This window comes from Manis pentadactyla, chromosome 11 (genome assembly GCF_030020395.1).
Source record: "Manis pentadactyla isolate mManPen7 chromosome 11, mManPen7.hap1, whole genome shotgun sequence".
In the NCBI taxonomy this organism is placed as follows: Eukaryota; Metazoa; Chordata; class Mammalia; order Pholidota; family Manidae; genus Manis; species Manis pentadactyla.
Window position 1 is genome coordinate 93,051,085 of NC_080029.1, and position 26,574 is coordinate 93,077,658.

The following is a 26,574-nucleotide window of genomic DNA, read 5'->3' on the forward strand; positions in this document are numbered from 1 at the left end:
GAGAGAAAGGTGCCATCAGTCCCTGAAATGGAGGAGCTGGGGAAGGATGAAGGGGTGGTGCCGGAGGCACTGGTGCCTCCTGTATTGAAAGCACGCCCAGTGGTTGTAAAGAAAATAAAGACCCAGCAGCTGAAAGTTCCCCAAGGAGAGGAGCAGCCCCCTCCCCAGGCCGGGGAGCATTCTATGGTCTGCCCCTATACTCAGGCTGAGCCAGTGGCTGTGGGACTTAGGGGTGGATGGAATTATTCTGTCAGGATCAGAGATGGGAAAGCTGTCTTCCCTGACAGTGCAGCACACCTTGAGGCAGTGATTACAAAATGCGAGGTGACACGTACAGTAGCTGAAGCAATGAGAACCTGGAAAGAAATAAGACCTTTTACTCACAGGAGGAATTTGAGGGGCCTCGTGAGGGTAACAAGGACCCAGATGTGGGTTGATCTGATACAGGCAGGAGTAGATGGAAGGAAATTAGACAGGAAGCCAAAAGGATCTTACTTGAGCTATGGCAACAGCTGAAACCAGAGCAGCAGTTACAGCCATTTCAAGACTAAAGAGGCAGAGGTCAGAGACAGAGCCACAAGTCCGGCCTGTGTGTCTGCAAGACTTTTTGCTGGAGAGGTTGGAGAACAATGTTCAAACTTCCTTGCACAGGGACCATTGCAGAGGACTAAGGGCACATAGATTGAGAGGAGAGAATCCTGGAGGGGTGCAGTGTGGATAAAATGAGAGTTCCTGTGGCCAGGATTCTCACCTGGCTGTGGTTGACTATCTCACTGCACACCTGTGGGCAATACATGGCTGTTGACTCTATATAAGGAGCTCCGCCCCTGTGAATGGGGACGACATGGTGTGACATGGTGGCAGGGCTACAAGGCTGCAGGAGAGCAGAGTAGAGGCCGGAGTGGTGGCAGCACCGAGGACAGAGGCCCAGAGGACGGCTGTGCAGGACGACTGTGCAGAGAGGCCCAGAGGACAGCTGTGTGGGACGGCTGTGCAGACAGAGGCCCAGAGGACAGCTGTGTGGGATGGCTGTGCAGACAGAGGCCCAGAGGACGGCTGTGCAGGACGACTGTGCAGAGAGGCCCAGAGGACAGCTGTGTGGGACGGCTGTGCAGACAGAGGCCCAGAGCACGGCTGTGCAGACAAGGAGCCCAGAGGCAGAGACCTGCTTGCTGCACGCAGACTTGCTCTGAGGAATGGGATTCTAGTGACTGACCTGCCACCTGGAAATAAAGTTGGGTATAACCCTTTCACCCCAAGAACGTTTTGCTGTCAATTTCTTTGGTCACATTCAATCCATAGCAAACTTGCCCAGGGCTGAAACCCCTTGGCAAGACAAAGACTTACGCCTTTATTACTTCCCTAACACTTCTTAATTTCTTTTTCAGATAGGGCAGGCCCCAGGTTCCACAGCAATAATAGATTTTATTTTCATTATATTTATTTTTACAGTTACTTTCTGTTTGTGGGCAGGTGAGGTGATACTGACTTGAAATTCACTGAAGGAATACAAAGTTTGCATTATATCTTTTATTTAAGACACAAAAATTTCAAGTAATAGACGGTAGTTCAAGGGATACTTGGGTATGGCAAAAATTATGAGGATGGTACTGATGGACATTTACTGCCTTCCCATGAGTTCTTATGTTGAAGGGAAACCAGTTTGAAGTTCCAGCCTCAACTCCGTACTGCTATGGGCACTCACTGCAAAGAATCGCAAGTTAAATTTTACAACCACTCCTTTCCTGTGATGTTTCCTAAGCATTTCTCCTTTATCTAATGAATTCCTCAGGACTGATGGGTAGTCTTAGAGATTAACGGAGCTGGAATTGATAATGAGTTTAATGGGAAACCCAAGCTTCCCTCCTTTCAAAGGCCTGTTAAAAACCAGGTGTGGCTGGTGGAGATAGCACAACGGCGAAACGTCCAAAGGGTGGAATGGACGCAGTGCATTTCCCAATCTCTAAGTCCCTGATTCAACTCCATAGTCTGGTTTTAGGGTCCTCCAAAACTTACAAGCTACTGCATCACCACATTTAAAGTTTTTGTGGGAAAACGAATAGGACCAAAGTTTTAGGACATACGGTATGTGGCTGCAAATTTCTACATTGGAGGCTTTTGGGGTCGGGGAACAATGTTGTCGGGAGTTTCTGAAGTAACGTTTGTAAAGCACGTAGAACAACTCTAGCGTCTAAGTAGATGGTTAGGAGGAGGAAATCTTAAAGTAACAGAGCCAAGTTTACTCCCACCGTCGGGCTAACACAAAACTGGCTGGGCCGTCTCGCCCGGCGGGAACGCCCGCCTTCAGCCCCCACGGCGTTGCCTCAGGGCGAGTTTTTCACAGTCAAGCCGTTCCAGCATGAGGTCACTCTGCCAGGTCACGTGCTCGAGCCCTCGTGAACGCCACATAGCCAGCCGCACCCCTCCACGCCCACCCTGCCCACATGACCCGGCCTACTTTCTACCCGCCCGACCTCGGGCCTCGCTTGGGAAGCTCCGCCCCACGCAGCGCGCTCGCCCTGCGAACCTCCGCTTCTCCTCGGTCCGGGCCGGAGTGTGGCCCCGCAGCCCCACGTGTTCCTTCCTGTCCAATGGGAGCAGGGTGCCGGGCGCGAAGGGGCGGGGAAGAAAGGACGACTTCTTTACGCTGCGAGAAAGGGGCGGGGCCTGCAACGTCGGACTGAACGAGGGGACGCAACGGAGGCAGGCCGGAGCCGCTGCCGTCGCCATGACTCGTGAGCACCGAAACCCCCCATCGCCACTCGCTAGCCCTTTTCTTCCTGTCCACCCTAAACACGACTGCCGAATCCCGGCACTGACCTACTCTTGGCTTCCCCAGTGAGGCCTCCCTGTGAGAGTCTTTAGCGACCCTCACACGGAGCCCGGAAATCGCCCTTCTCCATCGCCACTTCTAAAGAAGCTTCCCGCCCACCGCCCCAGTCAGGCAAAGGGCCTTCCCCACCTTCCGCATAGTGGGAGAAGCCCTGCGCCCCGGTGCTAAGAGCAGAGCCCCCTACGCCAGATCCCAGCCCATCCCCCACGGAGACCCGAACCGCCCACACACCACCTCCACCTGTCTGGACCCCCATACTGCCCTCGAAACGCGCCTCTAGCAGGCTCCTCAGGACCGTCCTGCCTCCACCCCACGATTTGACCTGCCCCGTGGCAGCTTGCCACACTCCTCCATCCCATCCCAGTCGGCAGCCTAGGCCCCGAAATGGGCTGGTGTCGGGGCCGGGGAGTGAAGTGTTGTACCCTACTTGTGACCCGGTGAGGGAAGAGGATCACCGGTGTGTGGCCAGAGACACCCCCGCGTCTCACCTTTTACTTTCTTTCTTTAGGCGGTAATCAGCGCGAGCTCGCCCGCCAGAAGAATATGAAAAAGCAGAGCGACTCGGTTAAGGGAAAGCGCCGAGATGACGGGCTTTCTGCTGCCGCCCGCAAGCAGAGGTAGCCCCAGGGAGGGGAAGGGAGGGTTGAGACCTGGGCTAGACCAAGGGTTGTACCAGAGAGAGAGCTACTTAAGGGTTTACATCTGGACTAGTGAGGGGTAGAGTGCATTGCTTTCTGTAGTGTTTTATTTATTCCCCATTCTCCAAATTGTTAGCCCCAGAGCCTTACAGGAAGGAATTTAGGCGGGCCTGCCCTTGGTCTGAATTTTGAGTGCCCCTGGGTCTGACCTTAAGGGCAAGGGCAGGGAGCTTCATAATTCAAATGCAGTAGTGGTTATGCAGCCTGGTACTTTTGGCGCTCCTTACTGATCAGTTTCCCCTCCCTCTTCCCCATGTTCTCACGGGTGTTGCTGGGTGTGGTACTCAGCAAAGAATAGCCTTGGGCCTGTGTGGCCAGACCTCTGACCTTTTGGGCAACAGCCATATAGAGACTGATTGCTTTTTTGAGCCTCAGCTCTCTTCCTCTTGTTCTCCTAGGGTGGGAATACAGCAGCCATACGCTAAATTTTGTCCCAACCACTTCCATCTTATCCTCTGTGCCCTTCATCCCCCTGCATCTTGTCCTTTTTGCCCTCTGGTACCTCCCAGTGCCCCATCATCTCTACCCCCAGGGACTCGGAGATCATGCAGCAGAAGCAGAAAAAGGCAAACGAGAAGAAGGAGGAACCCAAGTAGCTTTGTGGCTTCGTATCCAACCCTCTTGCCCTTCGCCTGTGTGCCTGGAGCCAGTCCCACCACGCTTGCGTTTTCTCCTATAGTGCTCACAGGTCCAAGCACCGATGGCATTCCCTTTGCCCAGAGTCTGCAGCGGGTCCCTTTTGTGCTTCCTTCCCCTCAGGTAGCCTCTCTCCCCCTGGGCCACTCCTGGGGGTGAGGGGGTTATCCCTTCCCAGTGTTTTTTATTCCTGTGGGGCTCACCCCAAAGTATTAAAAGTAGCTTTGTAATTCCTTGAGCGCCTGGTTTGACTGGGGATTTGGGGGGATGGGGATGGAGGAATGGCTTCCCTTTCCCACCAAAAGGGAGAGAACTTTAGACTCTAAAAGGTAGATTTGTAGACTAAGTGAAATATCACAGAAAAGTCCTTTATTTATACTACAGCAAACAGACAAGTATTCCAGGTATGTGGTAGAGGAATCAGTCAATCTTAGAGGATAGGGACTAAGAACCTAGGGACTTCTTTTCTGTGATTTTTGTTCCCTACCCAGGCTTTGAATACCATCCTAAGGATGGAGTAGAAGCCTAAGAAGGAAGGCTTAAGACCAAAGTTTATGCCCCTGTTCCTCATTCTTCCTCAGTTTGCCTGCTTTAAGTTGGCCCCCAAATCCTGCTGCTCATTGACTTCCCATTGTCAGCTGCTCTCAAGTGTTCACATTCTCTTCTGTCATTCCTCATGGAATGAGGGTGGTGTTTTTGTCTTACCATGTTCTTTGACCTCAAGATCAGGATTAAAACCTAGGTGGTCTCTGTGCTTCTTTCTTCCTGTGTCCTGGTTTGTTACGGGGTTTTGGACTGCTTATTTCCCTGTGCCCAGGGCTGAACTGCTTATTTCCTTTTTATCTCCAAGGGCAGAGCCATTTAAGTCTTAGTCCCTGTTGGTCTTTCCCTGTCCCTGTCTCTACCCTGAGAGCCAGGAAAGGGCTGGTGCCACAGTCTGCTGGGGTTGGCAGTGGTTCCTCAGCTGCTGACTTGGGAGTTAGGCTCTTGAGCTGGGGTAAAGATGTAATGGTATCTCCAGTGAGTCATAAACTGCCCAGGGCATCAGGGTGTGCATGGCCACTTTTTCCAATTCAGACACAATACTGACTCCAGCCTAAAGGGAGATTACCTGTTGTGCCTTGAGGTATTGCTAGGCTGGACAGTTCACCTGAGCCAAGACTAGGGGTACAACCTCAAAGCAACCCCAGTTTGTTAAAAGTTCCTAGATTGGATATTTTAACTGGCATACTGATGTGATGGCGGTGTTGACTGAAGGTAGGAGGCTGGGGGTCCTGGGTGAGGGACCAACAGAGTGGTGTACATGGGTAAAGGAGTACACAGGCCCAGCATGAAGCAACCTTGACCCAGAAGGCAGTCCAGCTACCCTTGGTGAAGGTCTTCTCCAGTTCTCCCTCATAGCTATGGAATCAAAAGTCTCTGCTTAGAGAATGTGCAGAGTCATAGCTTTTAGACCCGTCTACCTACCCACGAAAGATTATGGCAGACCCATGTGTGTGTCATGAGAACCCTTATGGCTGGCTCTGAATTCTCTTTCCTTAAAATAGCTAGGGTTTCAAGAAGGTGTCCCGGGCTCACCTCCATCTTACCTGAACCAGTTGGTAAGAGTAACTGTAACACAGAGTGATACAAGGAAGATGATGAAGTGGAAGGCAGAATAGCTGAAGGAGAGATGCTGGGCTTGTACTAGAGGAGCTGAAGTCTCTTTGGTCAACTGGCCTAGCAGCCCTACCCCTTTGCCCTGGAGAGAGGGAAGGGCTGCTGGGAGCAGTGCTCCTGAGACATCTCTTCCCTCCTCCCCAGCTGCTTTTGTGAAGGCGCTTTAGGGCTCTGGTGTTCCGCAGAAATCTACACTTAAAGGGTCCTCAACACTCACCTTCCTCTGGCTTTTCACTGTTGTAGGGCAGCAGAAACGGGGGGTTTCTGTAAAACCAAAGGCAGCATGTTTTGTAATGACTTAAAAGGTATTAATGTAGGAAACTCCTCTTTGAAAAGAGTCAGTTGTAAAAAGTGGAGGCACACCTTTATTCAAATTCTAGCTCTAACATATAACTGGTCATGGGAACTTTGGCAAGATGTTTAACTTTCTGTGCCTCAATTTCTCCATTTGTAAAGTGGAGCAAGTACCTACCTCACAGGGTTGTTGTGAGGATTAAATTAAATGAGATTATGTATGTAAAGTATTTAGCACAGTGCCTAGCACATTGTGGGTAACTCAATAAAAGGTAATAGCTAGAATCTGAGCATTCTGGGTAGAGGTTGGTAGGATGTGTGTGTATGTGTCTCTGTGTGAGGGGGGCGGGGCCCTGGGGATATTGAGCTCCATCTCACCTGGAACTCATAGTTGTAAATCTTGACAATCCACAAGGGCCCAAAAACCTCGGCCAGGTAGGAAGCCTCATTGCTGAGAAAGAAGAGATGGTTCAGCAAGCTGATCCAGTTAAATATCAGGAGGGTTTGCCTGATAGCATTTTATTGCCAGCTGGGCCATGCTGGGAACTCTGAGGACGGAATTGTGCTCCAAGACCCCTTTCCCTCAAAGATTTAGAAATCTTTTACATGTGAAGGTTCTAAAATCTTTGTACATGTTCTAAATTTTCAAGTCATTCCCCTACCCCCTTCATCTCATACAGATCATCTGACAAGTGCTATTCTTAGAAATTGTGTTCATGGGGAGATTGCCTCTTGTCTTGCTGTAAAGTTTAAATAAACCATGGTCCCAAACAATCTGACCCTCCCTCCCTGTCCTGGGCATTCTGTCTTCTCACCTCCCCTTGACGCCTTTACACACCAAGCAGAAAGCACACAGGTATACATGATGCCAGCACTCAACACTGCTAGAGAAGTATCTGGTGTTTGGGGTTCCATTTCACTCAGGCCAGGCAAGCACAGAGTATGATTCTGTCCTTGAAGGGTTACTGAGAAGGGACAATGTTAGAGAAAGATGGTAAGAACAACAGAGCTAGGTATTTGACAGGAGCAAAAAAAGTTTTAACATGGGGTCCTGACCCTGTCTTTACCACTATGGAGGATGGCTGGATAGTGCAGAGGAGGTCAGATATGTCATAAAGAAGCTGATGATCGAGGCTTGTAGGAGGCCAGAACGGGGTTGCCCTGAGGAGAATGGGGATCATTGCTTAAGTTTACAGGGTGGTAATTTCCAACACTCCCACCCCTATCTGTGCTTCTGTCTCCACCTTTTGGAGTAGGCAGAGAATTGACTGGGATCAGAGAATCTAATGAAATATGCTATACTGAAGAACCTCCCCAACCCCCACACCAAGTCTGGAATATTGCAAGGCATGTACCTACTGAGGTGGATGCAGGGAGTGATGGATAGGAAGGAGAGGAAGCCACACAAACAAAGGTGCAGACTAAGCAGCATCTTGTTAAGTAGGCAGCCAACTGGGAATATAGTGGCGGAACAGGAGCACAGCTGCCACTCCTATTATGCTATAGAATCCTAGGGTGGCCAGCAGCACAGCTAGGAACCAGCAGCAGTCCTGAGCTGCACCTGTCTGCCTATGGATGGAAAGAGGGCAATGGCTTGGGGTCCAACTCTTTTTACCCATTAACAGATACTCCCCCTCTTGCAGAAGACATGTGACTACCCATCCTGCCTGGCCCGCAGAGTCATTACATTCCTAAGCTTTTTGATCCTTCTCAGTGGGAACCTGGGGGACCATTGACCTGTTATGCTCTTTGCCCAACCCCACTGAAAACGTCAAGACTACCTTCTCAAGAAGAGCCCTTAGGGTGTGTGCTCTTTACCAGTTCTTGTTCCGGGAATGGGCAAAAGCTGTGATAAGCACTAGCTGCAGCAGGATGAATGTGAAGCCTCTACAGATGACAAAGTAATGCCAGGCTGAAAGGGCACCGGTTGGAAATGTAGCTATCATATCATTCCTGACTCTCCTTCCTACCCTTTTTCTTAGAAATCTTTTAGCTTGCTGTAACTGATCAGGATGTGAGATGGAAAGGTACCTGGAAGAGATGCTCATCGGAGATGTAGAAGGCAACAGCACAGAGACATAGCAGGAACAGTAACTTGAGGAGCCAGAAGCTGTTCAGGAGGGAAGGAAAACCAGGCTCAGAAGAAAAGACAGGAGAGTGAAGAGTGTTTATGAGAGAAGGCAAAGGAGAAAGCAGAGGGGAGAGAAAAGACAACTACGAATAGGAAAGGGGGAACCAGTTCCATGTGAGAGGGGCTGTTCCATTCCAGCCTGTTGCAAATTCTAACTGATGCCTAAATAACATCTGGACAATGTTTTATGGTTGATGAAGGGTTTGCATATAATTGCCCCACTGTTGCCTCCATTTTAGAAAATAGAAGCTCAAAGAGGTATGTGGCTCATGGTTACACAAGTACGGTGGAAGCAAGGACTTAAACCTGTTTTCTGTCTTTGTTATTATTTCATCTCAGAATTTCCTTTACTCAGCTTGCGTCTACTTGCCTCCCCATCCTCACTGTACCCAATGAATACACACAAACCTGTTGTGCAGCTGTGCTTGCAGGCTGGTGGGGGAATGGAGGTGGACCAGCAAGAGCCTGCAGCAGGTGGAAGGTGGCAGTTCCTGCACATATGCGGTACACAGCTCCAGAGCCCTGAACACTGGGCAGTGAGAGTGGCCAAACATGGGCATACAATCCCGAGGGCACCTGGATCTGGAGGGTGGATTCATGTGAGAAATGGCAGGGCAAGTCATCATGCATAGAGAGGTACCTACTTCTCATGGGTATGCCCACTCATTTGTCTCCTGCCCCCAGTCTGAGTCTTTTGTCCAATTCAGAGTTCTGCTTTTATTCTTACGAACTTGCAAACCCACACCTTCCCACTCAACTCATGTGCCTTGGCCCAGACCCTGTCCACTACTGTCCTTGGCAGCAGGAGGCAGCAGATTGCTGAGGTTCCCACATGGAGGATATAGAAGCAGCAGCTGCAAGTAGATTCCAAGAGAAGGGGCCACCTACAGTGGCAGCAGCAGTACAGGGAACCAGGCCCAACAGCCAGACAATGGGGGTGGTAGAGCAGATGCAGGGCAGCAAGGTAGAAATTTCTGAGCAAAGGCTTAATGTATGTGTGAGGTTAACCCATGAGGCTGAATTCCAAAATTACCCTTTCCCTTTTCTCTCCTTTTATTCAGGAATTCTCAAATGTCTGGTTCCAAACTATTTAGGATTGCCTTCCATTAACATAAGTAGAGCTTTCATCCTAAGAGCTTATCTGCAGGCTTGAGCAGACTTTTCTACAAGCCTGTCACATCTGGCCTCTAAGCTTTCCCCAGACCTAAACATCTGATACTGGGAACATGGTAGAAGTTTAATGATCGGCAGTCTTACAGGCAATGAATCAGAAGGGCGTCAGAGGAGAGAAAGGTTTATCATTATTGGTTCCTGTGGGTTTTTCTTACAGCTTTGGCCATGATTCCCTTCCGCTTTTCCAGATAGCTCTTGCTCTGCAGAGCTTTCAAGCCTCTCTGCTCAAGTACCCTCCTAACTGATAGGAAGGAGGATTCACTATGATACTGCTGACTCCACTGCATATTTGGAGGGAAGCCCCGGGGCCTGGGAGGGGCTCTGAACCCACCATCCTTGTCCTAGGCAGGGATTAGGCCCAAGTCTACCAGGTGGAAAGTAGTGAGAAAGTAGCAGTTTCTTCATTCCTCAACCCACTGGAGTGCGGCTGTGCTGGGGCTGGTCACCCAGCCCACGGGAGAATAGACAGGGACCTCAGGAAAAGAACACCAACCTCCAGGATGTGGCAAATGCAAATATCTGTGTGAAACTACCTTCTGCTGAGAGCCCTTGGGCCGCCTCTCAGGCTGTTTTCCACAAAGTAGGGAGCAGTTTGCCGTATCTGGCCACCTGTGGATTAGCATTCTTAATTGGTTTACATTCAACCTGCGGTGTGTGTGTTGCGCGCGGGGGTGGGGGCGGCATCTAGGTGACATGAAAGATGTCAGGAAGGTCTGGAGTGGGGACTGGCTAGGTCTGGGAGAGGGCCTTGCAAAAAATCCACACTCACTATACAAGCCTGAAATGTAGCCTGAGAGGCAACCTGCTTTCCTCTGAAGCTTCTAGAACTAGAGCTTTAATAAAGGTGTGGCCTGGGGTAAGTCCCGCCTTCTCTCGGGGCGGAAGTTGCGGGTTAAATTCCGGAAGTCATGGGGAGAGGGGCCTGAGCAGCGGCGCGTTGGGATCGGTATGGCTACTGAGGGGGACGTGGAGCTGGAATTGGAGACCGAGACCAGTGGTCCTGAGCGGCCTCCCGAGAAGCCACGAAAGCATGACAGTGGTGCGGCGGACCTGGAGCGAGTCACCGACTATGCCGAGGAGAAAGAAATCCAGAGTTCCAATCTGGAGACGGTGAGGTCGGCCGGGAGCCTGTCTGGGCGGGCTGAGGACAGAGGGGGCTCTGACGCTGTAACTGGTGGCCCAGCCCCAGGTCCGGGTCGCGATCCCCATTACGGGAGGAGGCAAGAGGAAAACTGAACTGCCACCGGAGCCTGCCGCTTGCACAAGGAGCTTGATGGAGATTGGGTTTAAAATGGACCTCAAGTGCACAGAATTGAATTAAATATAGGTCTTTGTTCCTGATAGGTCATAATCGTGAATACACACCTGACCCACTGCTTATTGGCTTTTTGGGAATTATGGGTAGCAGAGCAGTAACAGGATGTTTTTCCCATAGGCCATGTCGGTGATTGGAGACCGACGGTCCCGGGAGCAGAAAGCCAAACAGGAGAGGTAAGTCTTAAGCACCCAGCCAACCAGCCCTACTAGGCCCCCTTTTCCCCCCAAAAATAAAAGTCGTTAAGCCTTTGTACCTTGGACTGTTCAACTCTGTCACAGGTTCCTGCAGATCTAAAATTTACAACTCCACTCTATTATTGGTGGAAGGAAAGGCTTCATGGCAACACCTGCTGCCTGCTGTAAAGATTACAGGAGAAGGGATAGAGATGGGGTGGGTGTCACTTTGTATTTTCACTCAACAGTGTTTATCATTTATTTGTATGGCACAGCTGGGAATGATCCTTCCGGGGAGTTGTGGTGGTAGAGAATGAAGACTAATGTACATGAATATTTGCAGGGAGAAGGAACTGGCAAAAGTTACCATCAAGAAGGAAGATCTGGAGCTGATAGTGAGTTGTAATGCCTAACCTAGTGTATGGGCAGGGGAGGTTAATTTGCTTAATTTAGATTGTTTACTGCAACAGGTAGAGTCAGCATACCTTGGTGGCTCTTTAATGCCTGAGAGGAGTTAGGTTAACACCATCAATCATTTTCCTGCAGATGACAGAGATGGAAATCTCACGAGCAGCAGCAGAGCGGAGCTTGAGAGAACACATGGGCAATGTGGTAGAGGCCCTTATTGCCCTAACCAACTGATTTGTGCTTTCTCAGACCTACCCACTGGATTTATTTCAATAAAGATTTGGCCTTTTTTTTTTTTTTTTTTCAGTTTTATCATCTTGTGTTGGAGAAAAACTGATTTAAGTCCCTTCCCCATGAACTTACATGAAGCATCAATGTAGAAGAAAACCTCATGACCTCCTGCTCAGATGCAGATGCTAGGTGGCAGGCCAGGCTCATTCATCTGATTAGCTTTCACAGTATTCAGGGTATATTTGGAGTCTCAGCAGGGTTAATATAACCTATGGTATGGGTCTCTAGTGTAGCTTATGAGTGCTAAAAAGCCAGTACCTGCCTAAGAGCCAATGTATATAGATGTTAAGTCACCAATTCATAAGACATTTTGAATCAATTTAGGTACAAAGGTGGAAATATGGTACCTAACATAGAAGACATCAGTTAGTCTTATGTAAAATTAATATATGAAAGATTTTAGTTTATGAAATAGATTACTATTTTAATTCTGAACCATGACATTTACACCTTCCATCTCATTTCCTATCCTGGAGAGAAGAAAATTTTCCTTTAAAAGTTAATCTTTTGTCAAGTCACCCTTGCTGAGCTTGTTTTCTCAATTATAATACGATACATACCCAATAGGGTTATTACAAGAATCGATGAGCTGGTGAATGTAAAAAGCTTAGCCTAATTATCTGCCTCAGAGGACATTGAAATGGCAGCAATAAACACTCTTTCCCAAAAGAATTTCAAGGTCTTTTGGTTCTACAATAATTCTTAGATTTTATCCTCCTCTGGCACACACAACAGTGACATACTCATCCTTATGTGTTTATTACTCCATAGTAATTATTTATACTTTTAATTCTAGGACATTTCAGAATTTAAAGGGTGAAAAGACCTTGCCCTTCCCATTTTTTATGCAATTGAGAAATAGTCTTCCTATTGGTTAAATGTCACTTCTCATAGCACCTAGTGCTTTGCCATATGCAGGTTCGTTATTGTGTAAATATTAAATGGAAAAATCACTGAATTTAACTTCAGTGTGTTGTCACTACATTGCAACATGGACAGTGCTATGCCTTCCTTGATACTTGAGCTGGGCAAGAAGACACTGGTAGGTACTTGGCTTCTCCAGTTCATGGGTCAACATTTGTTCTATATATAGCTATAGTTTAGAGAGCAAGGACAACCATATATGTATTTGCTGATGGAATAAATCTGGGTGCCACTTAGAATACAGCTTGTCTAGCATCTGAGCCTATGAGATAAAGGGAATGGTCAAAATGTGAGATAAGCCTTTCCTGACAATTCCCTGCTTTTAATTAACAGGTTGATACTTGTCAGCCTACACATTTTACCTGCAGTATCATTCTAAAAGCCTCTTGGTGTATGATTCCTTTATTTCTTGATACATACACACGAAAGGTTCAAAAGTATGATCACCTAGAAAAGCTGACTCCAAAAATGTAGTGAGCGTAGGTTTCCTGTATGGTGGAGGTAACATATAGTCCACAACTTACATGCTCATGTTTCTAGCCCAAGCTAAGGCACCAGAAAAACGTGGAACAGTCCCAAGTAAATTTGGGAAGCCAGAGCTGTGATGAAACCTAAGATTTCTCAGAAAGAGTTATACGTGGGAAGCCTCTACTCCTACTTGCCTAGTGCTTTCCTGTGGGTTTCTCAGCATGAGTCCAAACCTCACATAACACCTTCAAAGACTGGGTTGCCCAGTGTCACAAGTATGGTGGTAGGTCCAACAGGCTGAATTACAGGGGCCCTTTATATAACATTAAGAGCAAATCAAGGGCCAGGTTCTGAGACCTCCCTTTGTCCTTCAGCTGGAAGAATAAGTAGTTGAACTTTAAGTTGTTTTCCGCTTCTTGGCAGAAGGACGTTCAAATACATCTCGTACCCCAGCTGCCTTTTGTTTAAAGAACTTTGTGTTCTGGGCGCTCTCTTGGCCCCATGCTGAGTCAAAGGAGGTGGTGTCTTGATCCACAAGGTGGGTATATTTAGTACGACCAGAGCGCCCGAAGTTCTTGACCTGAGGGAAAGAAAGTAAGTTATACCACCAAACGTTATCATGTCCCAGCCCTCAACATACTCCTTTTTTCATGTTATTAAGGTACTCCATACCTGCATAACTTTGGGAAGAATGGTTTTGTTGAAATGATCTTCCAGGGTGGGTGCACTGAAATCTCTTTTGTATACTTCTTCATCCTCATCCTGTTGAAAAGAGTCTTATCAGTCTTTGGGTTTTATTTCCCATATATCCAAACCATATACTTATTAAACTCTACAACAAAGGACACAAAGAAAGCAAGGGTATAGAATCTTTTCTGCAAGTGCTTCTAGTAGAGACAATACGTTTTTTCCTTTGTTTTGTCATCTTCCCAAGTGTAGACATTTCCTGAAGGTTGGCTATATTTTCACTGCACTTTATATGTTCATTCACTCATAACTTCATATAGACTGCTCAAATTTTGATCCTGAGTTTTCTATTACCCATTATATTTCTTAGCTAGGATATTGTGGGAATTCAAACTCACATCTAAAGGAAAAATAATTCCCCCAACCCTCCAAATCAGCCTCTTTCTGATTTAACTTTTACTGTTAATAGGATCAACATTTTCTCAACTAGATTTAAAATTTGAGCAATCTTTGTACACATTCAATCAGCTGCTACTTCCTACAAATTCTCATCACTTGCGTTACAGTTCCCTGAAATCAGTCTTATACAGCCACTGGATGGCTTCTAAAACAACTCTCTATACCTTTGCTTTGCTCAAAATTTTTCATTGGTTCTGTTTTATTAAATAAGCATGACTCCTCTGTATAGCAATCAAGACCACAATACTATCTAGCTTTAATCTATTTCTCCTTGCTGCTTCCCTTTATAGATGATACTTTCTGCCTCCTCTACTGGTCCCTTCACCTCGAATGTCTTCCCACTACTGAATGTCAGAAAGTCTAAACATCTCAAATGTCACCTTCTCTATGTCATCCTTTCCAATCTTCTACCAAATACAACATCTCCCTCTTCAGTAGTCTGACAGTACTTTGACTCTTATGTTATAGTATATATTTGCCTTAGCTCCATTTTTAGATTGTAAGCTGTCTGAGGGCAAGGAGTATGTACTCTCCAGCAGTACTAAACAGCAGGGCCCTTAACATGTAAATGCTACAAAGGGTAATTAATGAACTATGTTAACAATTATGGAGAATAGTTTCAAATCAACACATTAGTAAGGCTGTACGTGATACAAACTATAAACGTGCTGAAGGAATTAAAATAGCACTATCTTGGTTAAGGAAAGTTTCACGGGAGAGCTGAGCCCTTTAAACAAGTAAAATTTAGAGTATTCTTTTCCCTTCAGCTATAGAAAGGCCCAGTGTAAAGGTAAGGCAAACAGATCTACTTTTCCCCTTGTTAAGAGCCTGAGAGTGTCTCATTTAATCTCACAAGCCATTTCAACTACATGAGAACAGTTGATAGATGATTATGTGCTCCAAAAGACTTTCACATAAACATTTCCTTATGAATCTTAGGCAGCAATGCACTGCTGCTCTAAGAAGCTTAATCATTAAAGCTGCTGAAATGCTTAAGTAATTATACTTTGTAACATCAAAGCTGTGCAAGAATTCAGAAACCACCAATTCCAATGTAGAAATCTATATGTGCTCAAAGCTACCTAACAAAGCAAACATTTCCTGCTGAGCATATAGACTGAAATTGATTTTGATGGGGTAGGGGGATAAGGAATCCTTCACTGAAGTTTAAAAATTTTACTGGTATCTACAGTGAAAGGCAGGAATTTACCTGCAGTGGAAATATTTAGGGTGTAATATATGGCATTTGAAAAAGCTAGTTTTTGGTACTCCTTTAACATGAGGAAATAATTTAACAAACCACATGCTATCAGATGTAATAAATGCAATCAATTCTTCTATTCCCCTGCTGCTCTCTATTAACGAATTACACTGGTGCTAACCCAAATAATTTGGAAGAAATTCTAGTCTCTACACAGGGTTAACAGACTTTGGCCTTTTGACCTTGGCCTTTATATGAAGAATGAAAATGACAACATTACACATAATGGTTAGATGATTAACCATTTTTTGGTTAGTTAGGCTTAGTCACTTTCTGTCAGCTCAGAATGAAGTGAATTAAACTTCTGCCACCCAAATATCCATTAATGTAAAGCTATTTGCAGTTTGGTTTTTGCACAACCAAAATTTCTCACTTTTGAGATATGAATAATAATATCTAAGAGATTCTGGGAACTTAAATTGTCTAGTATTTATATAGATTACTAATCCTATTTTAGTTCCTCAATTCTTCTATTATATCATTTCCTCCTTTGGAGAGCTGGAGCCAAAAGAGAGAACAGTTGCTGCTACTTCTAAAATCCTGTTGCCAGTGCCTCTACTGGGTTTATATTCTTCAGGGGAAAAAGCAAAACAGAAAGTTAACCACTGGCAAGTGGAAGTAACATCCCAGGACCTTTTTATTCCTTCATAGGAGGAGAAGTGGGAGGAAGAATTCAAAGCTTCTGAGTTATTTCTCCTGCCCAACTTTCCCATTCCCTATTCACTTCTTACCATGAAGAAGGCACCCCGGTGATAATACTTCTGTAAAAACTTGTATTTGCCTTTAACAGCTTTGTTAGTAATGACTTTGCCATTTGCCCGAAGCTCAGCTCGCCTCTCTTCCTCAGTCAGGTTTCTCATGCGTTCAATTTCTGCTTTCTCCTTCTCAAGCCTGTCCGGAGAAAAAAACTACTTATTAATATTCTAGCTTCAGAAAGACCCAATTATCTGAGTAATACAGTACTATCTCCTTTTAAGTATTAGACAGCTTTTTAAGTTCTAGTCATTGCCTGGGAGGAATCAGGATCAGAAGTCCAATAAAGAAGACGAGGTGGTCTTTATCATGCTTTCAAGACCAAGTACTGCAAACTTCCAAAAGGTGATTCTAGGCTTCCTGAAGTTCAGACATACTGTTACTGCTTGATTTTTTGCAACATTACAATTGCCCTTCCCGGAAAAGACTTTTTTAGCTTTTAAAAACTCAGAACTTAAAGAAACTCCTAATATTTTACTGGTATTCTTTTAGTAATCAGAAATGTATTTACATGTCACACCAAGAATTACCATCATTAGACTGAGGTGACTTCAACTTTTTTGGCGGTGGGGGAGTCAGAGACACCCTTACTTCAGAGAAATACAAATATACACATAGTTTTACATACAATTTTAAAGGTACATGGACTCCCTGAAGCCCAGGATAAAAACCTTAGAAACTGCAGGCTGAGGACAGTTTCCTATTGATGGTTTCCCTTTGTAATCTGGGTTCACCTCTCATTCCAAGTAATTTTCAAGAATGAGTGACGCAGCTCAGGAGTGATTCTGCCGTAACATAGTGGGTGTGGTAGATTAGTTTGGATGCACATTAGTATGCATGCCCCTTTGCAGAAATGACACTGAACTTCAAAAGATGTTGCCAGCTTCCACCTATGCCCTCTTGGAATGCTGCCCTGAGTCTAGCCTACTGAACAAGGACAAGTGAGGCATCCCAGCTGACAATCTGCACCAGCTACCAGACATACAAGTGAAGTCATTCTGGACTTTCTAGCCCAGTCAATCCTCCAGCCGAATACAACTGCCTAAGAGTGCCCAGGCGAAACCAACAGCAGGGCTGCTAGCTAACCTCCAAAATTGTGAGAAATAATTGTTTCAAGTCACTTAATTTTGGGTTGGATTGTTATGCAACAGTAGTTAACTGGTAACAGTGAGTAACTTCTGTGTGTCTACTGGGAAAATAAAGGGAATATTAGGTGGCACTCTATCATGGAGAAACACTGACAAAATGTATTTATTTTCTCTGATTTTATTCTAACAGGCTACATTCTAATTATGGGAAACTTGCCCAGTTGCAGGAACCCTAAAGAAAGTTAGGATGGAACTCATAGGTGTTGGGCCTCAAGACTACCCTACTAGGAACCTGTTTCATTAGCAGTATTAAACCCTAGGCCCATCCTAATACTCACGCTTCTCGATCTTCTCTGTCCCTCTTGATTCTCTTAAGCTCCCGAACTTTCCATGCCTCATATTCTTCCTCGTCATTTTCATCATCAGTATTGAGTGCATCCAGTGCAGCGAGGGACCGCTTGTTCTCCTCTAGTTCTTTCTTGGTTTCCTCTTCTACAATCTGGATAGGGAGAAAAATTTGACTATTGGATTTCCTTATTCTCTTCAGACAAACCTAAGTACACTACTACTCACAGCCACTCCAAGTACCTTCAGTGTGTACTTGCGCCTCTCCTCAGCCATGCGTTTTGCCTCCTGCTCCAGCTCTTTCTGTTTCAATGCTTCAGCCTCACGTTCTTGAACCGTTACTCGGTCCTTCCTGTAGCACAGAGGTCCTGTTAATTGCCTAAAGCCCTTAGTGTGGAGCTCTTTGAGCCCCTAAATCAAGTCCCACCCAAATCAGACAACCAACCAACCCCTGGCTCTGTTATTTGCAAAGAGCCAAAATGGAATTCACCACAGTTCTTTAGAGCATCAAATTTCCATTCATCTTTGAGAAATGCAAGCAGCAGAATTTCTAGCCATTAGGAAAAGAACAGGAATTTGCTCTTCCATCTTAATTTTGTGCTTAATATAAGACATTGATAAGTGCTCTAGGGAAACAGGAGATGTGAAAACAAACTCAGGCTCTCTGCTAACACCAAGATATTCTTAAGTAAGTACTCTTCAGAGCTAGAGCACTGGACAGAAGAATTTCACTTAGTGCATACATTTCAGAAGAGCCTGAGATAAAAAACAACTTCTATAGTTAGACCTGGAAAGTAGTAATGATGGGAATTCAGGTCTGGTTTGTGAGATACTCACTTTCGAATGAATACTGGCTTAAGACGAGGCTCCATCTCATCCTCACTGTCTGTGTACTCTTCATACTCAGACTCTGATTCTGACTCTTCCCCAGAACGGCCCTCATCTTCCACCTCCATGACTTCCATCTCTTCATTTTTTCTCTCCTGTGCTCGTTGACGCATCATGCCACGACGCCGTTCTATTTCCTATCAAGTCAAATGTCCAAGTCAGTCAGCCAATGGCTGTAATATAGCTATTAATTTTTTCCTCATCAAAGAATTCTGGTATGTGTAAATGCAACTTAGCACCATTCTACTTTCAATCCTAACACCAACAAATGGGGAACACTGGATCAACGCTCCACCAACAGCAGCAATCTTGTGCCTTTAGGGCCTTAACAAAGGAGCATAGGCTCCAACTTTTTCTTGTACCCAGAAAGAATTTTCCATTTTCTTTTATCATACCTCATCATCGATTTCTTCCTCTTCTTCTTCACTGCTGTCTTCTCGTTCCATGCGCCAAGCATCTCCTTCTACTTCTGAGTCACTTTCTCCTACCACTTCAGGTTCTACAATTTTCCGATGTCTAGCCAATCTGAAAAACAGTATCTCCAAGTGTAACACCAATGTCACAAAAATGAAGGGGCATCAATCACATTTCCTTAGTTATCAGAGCACCTGGACATGTGTGCTTTTATTAATACTGAAGTCTTGAGATGGGGAAACAAAGGTACAGATTAAGGAAATTAACTCAAAGTGTTGGAGTAAACAGCTTGGACTTGAAATATTAAATGCATGCTATCGCATCCTGGGGCACTGCAACAAACATATATGGGTGCACTGGGGTATATTTTATAGCTCAAGATAGGTGATAGTTTCAACATTAGATCATAGGTTTCCTTTAATATCAGATCTTTGTGAAAGTGGGTTTTTGGTGGCTGCTGTGATAAAAAGTACTGAATGAAAATCAATATGCAACAGGAAATGAGAGTGACAGTGCCAATCCGATTCTAAGGTTTGAGAAGTTGTCAGTGTCCAAGAGGCACATAAATCCCACAATTAAGTAACCGTGGTTCTGTAAGAATGAAATAAACATGTTTTTTTATTTTATATGTATTATAGTTTTCAAATTACTAAGTTGTTAGGTCATGAATATTTATTAAATTATTTAGCTCTAATTACTTAATAAGAAGAACTGTTTGGGCCTAAAGGCTCTGTGAAAAAATTCCCAAGACACTATGAACTGTGAAAGTTCAGGAACTCTGGCCTACTCTTAAGGTGATATCTCAGTTAATATGCAACATAGAAAAATCCCTCTTTGGGAGGCTTCTTTTCCTACATGAAACCATTCATCAGGCCTGTTTTCCTACTTTATCAGTGTCATTACCCCTCGTTAATCTTTAGAATAAGTAAATGGATAAAATTAATTTCTCATATCTTACAAAACACATTTGTATTAAAAGACTCTCCTTAACAAACCAACCAATGGTCTGTTTTCTATTCTCTTAGTGAGTTAATTAGTAGGGCCTTTGGGCCAGAGGTAACCTGCTATTTACTGGTTACCACTTACTGGCTATATAACTTTGGTCACATTATTTTCCTAACCCTTTTGTGCTTCTGTTCCATCATTTGTAAGGGGATAGTAATACCCACCTCATAAGGATATTGTGTGGATTACAAGATTTAGTAACTGTAATGTACTTGGAATAGTGCCTGGCATAGCAAGCATACTTGAACAGTAAGGACTAGTCAAGTATTAGCTATTACTGTTGTCATTCTCACTGTTTTTTTACACAATAAAATGCACAAATCTTATTAATTAACCTGAGGGATTCAGGTCTAGGGAAACATAGCCCTAGCATTACCTCTCTTCTACATCTTCACTAATACGGTTCTGCAAACGCCGTAGCCGAGGGTCACTAGATGAATCTTCCTCCTGTTCCTCAGGCTCTGCTTCTTGTTCTTTGGCTTTCTTAATGAATTGAAATTCTTCATCCTCCTCATCTGAGGACTCCATAGGAGCATAGTCTGGCCTCTTGCCTGACACATAACGTTTTACCTTCACTTTCTCCATTGAAATCTCACCTGTGTGAGAAAGATAGTACGTTTCAGTAGTCCCTTTCCCAATGTCCTTCAGCCCTTGGCCTTTGCAGGTAGAGCCCTGTATTCCTAGTAAACAAGAATTCGAGCAGGGAAAGAGCTAATACCCAACCATCTGTTCCTTTAATGCTATTTTCCTACAAAGGCCAAGTCATGGGAAGGCATTCTTGTGAACACCAACATTAGTGATACTGAGGCCTAGGTTGGATACAATGAAGTGGAGAAGGCTGGGTGGTGAAACAATAGAAAAAAGTCCCCTCAAACAGGCAGACTATGTCCATCACAAATTCATGGTATTCTACCTCAACTATACCCTTAAATGATTTATTTATACCAGTACCCATTACACAGTAAGGGTGACTTAAGTGGGTACATAAAATTAAAATACTGCTAATTCTTTTAGTTCCTCTGGAATTTCCCATGTAGCCTTCATGATATATTGCCACATAACTCAATCTTCTAATCTTATCTATTTCTACCTTCTTTTCTGTTAGTTTATGTGCTATCACACCTGCAAGAATACATAATCTTGTACAAATACCAACAACGCCAGTGAATAAACAGTGAAAACCAATCAAAACACTTTGTAAGATGAATATAACCTTGATAACCTAACTGAATAGATCAAAGGAAAACTTAAGGTGTTTTTCATTTATAAACATGGATATAAAAATGCTAAATAACATAATAGAAAATTTATTCCAGCAATGCAAGAGCTAACAAAATAACTCTAAGCCATCATGACCTAATAGGATTTAGTTCAGGATGACTTAACCTTAGAAAATTAATGGGGATCAGGGTGGGGGTTGGAGTGGGTGAAAGTAACATACTCTTTATTACATATTTAAAGTCACATAATCATAATGAAAGATACAGTAAAAATTATATTTAATAATAAAACATTAGAAGCATTACTTTAAAAAAACGTGGTCACCCTTAGGTTGTCTCTATAACATCTTCTAGTTAACATTTTAGTATGGTTCTAATTACGGCAACAAGAAAGATAAAAGGTAAGGCTTGAAAAGGAAAAAACTGCTGTAAGACTATATGATTATCTATGTAGACATAGAAAATAACCAACAGACAAGCTAAAAAAAGAATTCAGGAAGAAACTGGATAGAAATAAGTGTACTTGTACATTAGCTACACATAATTTAAAAATGCAGTTTAAAAATACCACTTATTACAGCAACTAATCTATAAGATACCAAGGAATACATTCAACAATGATGTGCAAAGCTTTTAGGAGGAAAAAATATATTATTTTACTTAAAGATATAAAGATCAAAATAAATGGGAGACCTATATCATGTTTAAGGATGAGAAGGTGGCAAATGTACCTGAGTTAATAATTGAATGACCTATAATTGTAATTCCACTAAAAGTTGTCCCCAGGCTGATTCTAATACCATATGGAAGAATAGGAGGCCAAAAGGAGCCAAGGCAATTCTGAGTAACAAGTGAGGCCTAAGACCTTAACAGACAACTTACCAAAAAAGATACGGATGGCAGAAAAACACATCATATGTCATCAGACAAATGCAAATTAATACAATAATGAGATAGCATCACACACTTACTGGAATGGTTAAAATCCAGAGCTTTGACAATACCAAATGCTGGTGAGGATGTAGAGCCATGGCAGCATTGGTACAGACACTTTGGAAGACAGTTTGGTGGTTTCTTAGAAAACTATGCATACTTTTACCATAAAATCCAGCAGTGACACTCCTTGTTATTTACCCAAAGGAGTTGGAAACTTATGTCCACACAAAAACCTGCATACTGCTATTTATTGCAGCATTGTTTATAACTGCCAAAACTTGGAAGCACTCAAGATGTTCTTCATTAGGTGAATGGATAAAGCATGGTAAAGATGATGGAATATTACTTGGTACTAAAGAGAAATGAACTATCAAGCCACAAAAAGACCTGGAGGAACCTTAAATGCATATTACTAACTGAAAGAAACCAATCTGAAAATGTTACATACTATATGATCCCAAATATATGACGTTCTGGAAAAGGCAAAACTATAGAGAAGGTAAGCAGATCAGTGGTTGCCAGAGGTTGGGCAGGGGGAGGATTTTCAGGGCAGTGAAAATACTGTGTATGATACCATAATGATGGATATATGTTATCACACATTTGTCCAAATCCACAAGAGTGAACCTTAATGTATGGGCTTTGGGTGATTATGATGTGTCAATATAGGTTCATTATTTTAACAAATGTACTGTTCTGGTGGGGAATGCTAACAATGGGGGAGGCCTTACATGTGTAGGGTTAGGAGTCTTATGAGAAATCTCTGTATTTTCTTCTTTTCTATGAACCTAAAACTGCTCTAAAAAAAAGTGTTAATGAAAAAAATAGAAGGTGAGGTGGAAGGGAGGGTTTTTGTATCAGATTGCAGGGCTTATTTTTAAACTTACAGTAATTAAAACAATGTCATTGACTCAGGGTATGTAGAGACCAATGGAGCACAGTAGAGATCAGAGAAACAAACCTATTCAAGAATTTGGTATATTAAAGAGGCAACATTAAAAAGCAGTGGAGAATGGGTGAGCTAGTCCAACAATAAAGTAGTAGGACAATTGGCTAACCATAAGGTGAATAGTAAAATTAGATATCTCACTGACACTATACACACAAAAAATTCCATAGGGATTAAATACCTAAGTGTGCAAGAAATATCTTAAATATATACATCTCTAAGGGACTGTAAGCTCCTTAAATCAGTGTCTGTCTTGCACAGCTGTGTATTCAATCTTATTTAGTATATACAAAAAAAGGATAGAAAATCTTTGTAATTTTAATATCTATATTTAATATCAGTAAATTTGGTATCAGTGTAGTATGGGACGATTTCTTAATACACAAAACAGCACAAGCCATAAAAAATAAAGTTGATAAACCTGCTAACACTAAAAACACCTGTGTAACAGAAGATTCCATAATTCAAGTTAAAAGACAAGGCAAAAACCCAGAGAAACAGATATTACAGATTTAGGATGTATAAAAAACAAACCAAATAGAAAATGGGTAAATGACAGAAACAGTTTATAGAAGAGGAAACCTAGAGCTGATAAATGAACAAACAAGATGCCTCAGTCTCACCAGTAATCAGGGAAATGCAGATTAAAATAATGAGACACCATTTCACACCCACTAGATTGGGCAAAAATTAAAGAATCTGATACAACCAAGCGTGTGGATGAATACATGGGGAAATAAAAATTCCTGATGCTCTTACTACCCACTGTGGAGAGCAACTGGCAATAGGTACCTAAGCAGATAATGAATTTCTAGGAGTCTTATCTACCCTAGAGAGATTCTTACACAAGTAGACTAAAGGGACACGTTCAAGAATGACAGTTGCAGCACTGTCTGTAATAGGAGGAAAAAAACACCCAACAACAAACTCCTAATGTAGGGAATAAACTGTGGTTTAACTATACAATGGAATTCTTAAGTAAAGTGAATGAATTAGATCTATATGTATCCGAAGGATCTTCTTAAAAGCCATGTTTTGAGTTTAAAATGAAAAAAGAAAAGGCAAGTTGCACAAGGACAGGTACAGTATATTTAAATACCAAAAAGGAAAGAACTGACATTATTTTCCAAAGTCTTTACTGAAAAAACTGACTTTTTTTAGTCTGACTCCCCAAACAGAGACAGTGTTCCTTCTGCCATCTGCACCACTGGACTTCCTACCCATTTGTTAAAGATCAGTTTAAAGGCAACCTTCTTCACAAACTTTCCTCGATTATCCCAATATGAGATTATTCCTTCTCTGCCCTCCAACAGCGCTTGGTTTATAGTACCTATGTGACAGGTGTTACAGGTGTGAAAAACTGTACACTGCTGAGAATGTGCCTGTTTTTGTATGTCTCACATCTACTACAATATAAGTTCCTTAAGATAAGGAGCACTGTCTTACACAACGTTGTGTTCAATTTAATAAATACAGTCACTGCGTTGGTTGAAAAGGGTAAAAGTTAAGAAATGTTCCTAACTCAAGGAGGTTATAAGTTTATGACGTAGTAGAGGAAGAAAGACATATAAATAATTATGACAAGAGTTATAAAAGCAGCATAAAGGACTGCTATGGATAATAAACGAGGGACTGTGTCCCGCACAACTCCCTGAGAACAGCAAGGCTTATATATTAGTCTAACGAATTGCTGGAGGCCAAAGGAAGAGGGATGCTTGCTGTAGCTGAGGGCAGACAAGCTATAGGAACAAGATGAGATGGAACTGTTTTCTTATTCCTTAAGCAACGCGACTGGGTATGAGTTTGTTGGGAAAAGTGTAAAATAGGGGACAGGGTCTTAAGGGTCGGTGGGGTTGCAGTGGTAGGTTTGGAGTACGCTGGGGAAGAAAGAGGTAAGATCCGACTAGAAACGGCTCAGCACAGTACCTTTCTCATTGCGAACAGGGACGGCCCCAGCCGTAGATTGAATAGGAGGCTGTTTCATTAGTGCGCTTGGGACCGACATGTTGATGACAGCAGCAGTGACTCCCGAAACTTGATTGACTCCAGAAAACAGCGACAAAGTCCACAGCAGAAAGATCCTCCACACCAAGAGCCGCCGGACACTGCTGCGCGACTGAAGAAACACCACATACGCCGGAGCTAGAGAAACCGGAAATATGCAACCAGAGGCTTGTGGGATTGTGGAGGACATATGGGCGCCTACCCTCTAGAGCGCTAATGTGTTGCTGCGCATGTTTACAGGCCACCCAAGCTCCCTTAGTCTCGCGATATTTGGACGCCACTTATGGCGGGAAATGCGATTTGGGGGCTCTGCTGTTAACACCCTGCGGTGAGGCAGGTCCGAATTAAAGATTTCGTTTGTTAGCTTGATTTGAAGCCGAGAAAAATGAGAGTGATGAATAAGAAACTGAGGAGATAGTAAAGGGCGGTTTGTCCAGACTACTGAATGGTCACAATTAGAGTTAAATAGGAATAGAAATCTTTTAAGTAGGACCTGGTTAGCTCCCTTGATGAGGATGAGTGGGCTGTGTGTGACGCGCATTCTTCGGTCAAGTGAGAGAAGTTAGTGGTGACTTAGGCTAGTGGCAAAAAAAAAAAAAAAGGCCCCCAAGGGGCCTAGGAAAATGCCTGAAATCCAAACACTCTGCGTTTAGGTTTTCCAGATCTTTCAGTTTCTTAAGACCTCCTATTAAAACATTTCTGGCTAGGGAGTGTTTGCATAGTAAGTCCAAAGTAGTTATTAAGTGCTTGCTGCGTTTACTGTGCTTAGCTCTCTCTATGGAGTATTGAATATTGTTAAAAGGCTCATGTCCTCCAGTGGCTGCATTGGGGTATGGGTGGGGACTTGATAATATGGGTAAATGTAGTAACCACATTGTTTTTTCATGTGAAACCTTCATAAGATTATATCAATCACACCTTAATAAAAAATTATTTAAAAAAAGGCTCATGTCCTCAAGAAGCTTGAATTCTGTTTAGGAAGTCTCTAAGGGCTTATAGAATCATATGAGAAGCAACTGCAGTTATTAGCTTGGTTGTGTGAAAAACAAAACACTGGCTAACTGGAGGTCAGAATACATTTCACCATAGAAAGGATGTTTTAACTGCTGTGGTGGGAGAGAAGTGACAGTAAGAGCGAAGTTGTGAAGTCCAGAAATAGCATGATATATCAGACACTGAAAAGTTTGATTTTGTCATTTTAAAGTCAAGGAGGAGTTAAGAGTTTTTCAGGTACTACTAGATCATGGAGGGTCTCGAAGGTGCTGTTAGTAGAATCAGTTCTCAAATTACTTCACCTGTGTTCTAAAATAAGGTGTAGGCTGGGAGAAGAAATAAAATTGGGTAAGTCTCGAGGAAGGAACAGTGGAGGACTGAAATAACCAAGCAGGTTAACGGTTTTGGCTAGAAAGAAAAGGACCTTAAAAACATAGAGTAGAAAGAAGTTTATATTATGAATTTAGTAGTTTATGAATTTATCAGCTCTAAAACTACTCTGTCCGGAGAGAGCAAACCTAATGGGAAGGCAATTAATTATTTTGCGCGACAACCCAGTGAATAGG

General features: G+C 43.5%; 4 protein-coding genes across 5 annotated transcripts; 2 read left to right on the forward strand and 2 right to left on the reverse strand.

Moving 5' to 3' along the window:
* The first annotated feature begins 2,581 nt into the window (after nt 1–2,581).
* Nucleotides 2,582–4,401, forward strand: SERF2 (small EDRK-rich factor 2). 2 transcript variants are annotated; one of them, XM_036919030.2, is made up of 3 exons: nt 2,582–2,735; nt 3,342–3,450; nt 4,041–4,401. In XM_036919030.2, exons 1-3 carry the CDS (start codon nt 2,729–2,731, stop codon nt 4,324–4,326), a joined length of 402 nt encoding a protein of 133 aa, XP_036774925.1. In that variant the 5' UTR covers nt 2,582–2,728; the 3' UTR covers nt 4,327–4,401. The 2 variants fall into 2 exon arrangements, with proteins under 2 accessions (XP_036774925.1, XP_036774926.1); XM_036919031.2 differs by having other exon boundaries at nt 2,583–2,735; nt 4,064–4,401.
* A 941-nt stretch (nt 4,402–5,342) lies between these two features.
* On the reverse strand, nt 5,343–9,591 carry SERINC4 (serine incorporator 4). Its single transcript, XM_036919034.2, is given in 15 exon segments — nt 5,343–5,568; nt 5,757–5,872; nt 5,874–5,954; nt 6,082–6,090; nt 6,499–6,571; nt 6,959–7,085; nt 7,177–7,281; nt 7,480–7,580; nt 7,582–7,689; nt 7,939–8,035; nt 8,154–8,230; nt 8,660–8,713; nt 8,715–8,833; nt 8,997–9,236; nt 9,580–9,591. Coding segments are annotated over 15 exon segments (1,545 nt in total).
* Nucleotides 9,592–10,322: 731 nt separating this feature from the next.
* HYPK (huntingtin interacting protein K) lies at nt 10,323–11,627 on the forward strand. The gene is made up of 4 exons (XM_036919033.2): nt 10,323–10,534; nt 10,860–10,915; nt 11,259–11,310; nt 11,462–11,627. Exons 1-4 carry the CDS (start codon nt 10,373–10,375, stop codon nt 11,555–11,557), a joined length of 366 nt encoding a protein of 121 aa, XP_036774928.1. The 5' UTR covers nt 10,323–10,372; the 3' UTR covers nt 11,558–11,627.
* A 384-nt stretch (nt 11,628–12,011) lies between these two features.
* Nucleotides 12,012–25,158, reverse strand: MFAP1 (microfibril associated protein 1). The gene is made up of 9 exons (XM_036919029.2): nt 24,938–25,158; nt 20,283–20,502; nt 18,883–19,012; nt 18,437–18,624; nt 17,843–17,951; nt 17,593–17,753; nt 16,145–16,304; nt 13,679–13,768; nt 12,012–13,586 (listed from the first exon to the last, which is right to left on the reverse strand). The coding sequence occupies exons 1-9, from the start codon at nt 25,014–25,016 to the stop codon at nt 13,404–13,406; spliced, it is 1,320 nt and encodes a 439-aa protein (XP_036774924.1). The 5' UTR covers nt 25,017–25,158; the 3' UTR covers nt 12,012–13,403.
* Nucleotides 25,159–26,574: the final 1,416 nt, after the last annotated feature.

Coding starts and splice junctions, on each gene's coding strand:
- SERF2 (XM_036919030.2), top strand. Junction 3,451..4,040: donor GCTGCCGCCCGCAAGCAGAG/GTAGCCCCAGGG, acceptor GGTACCTCCCAG/TGCCCCATCATCTCTACCCC.
- HYPK (XM_036919033.2), top strand. CDS start 10,373: ATGGCTACTGAGGGGGACGTGGAGCTGGAATTGGAGACCGAGACCAGT. Junction 10,535..10,859: donor AGAGTTCCAATCTGGAGACG/GTGAGGTCGGCC, acceptor TTTTTCCCATAG/GCCATGTCGGTGATTGGAGA. Junction 11,311..11,461: donor AGGAAGATCTGGAGCTGATA/GTGAGTTGTAAT, acceptor ATTTTCCTGCAG/ATGACAGAGATGGAAATCTC.
- MFAP1 (XM_036919029.2), bottom strand. CDS start 25,016: ATGTCGGTCCCAAGCGCACTAATGAAACAGCCTCCTATTCAATCTACG. Junction 17,952..18,436: donor AAGCCAGTATTCATTCGAAA/GTGAGTATCTCA, acceptor TCTGTGCTACAG/GAAGGACCGAGTAACGGTTC. Junction 17,754..17,842: donor GGCGCAAGTACACACTGAAG/GTACTTGGAGTG, acceptor CTCCCTATCCAG/ATTGTAGAAGAGGAAACCAA.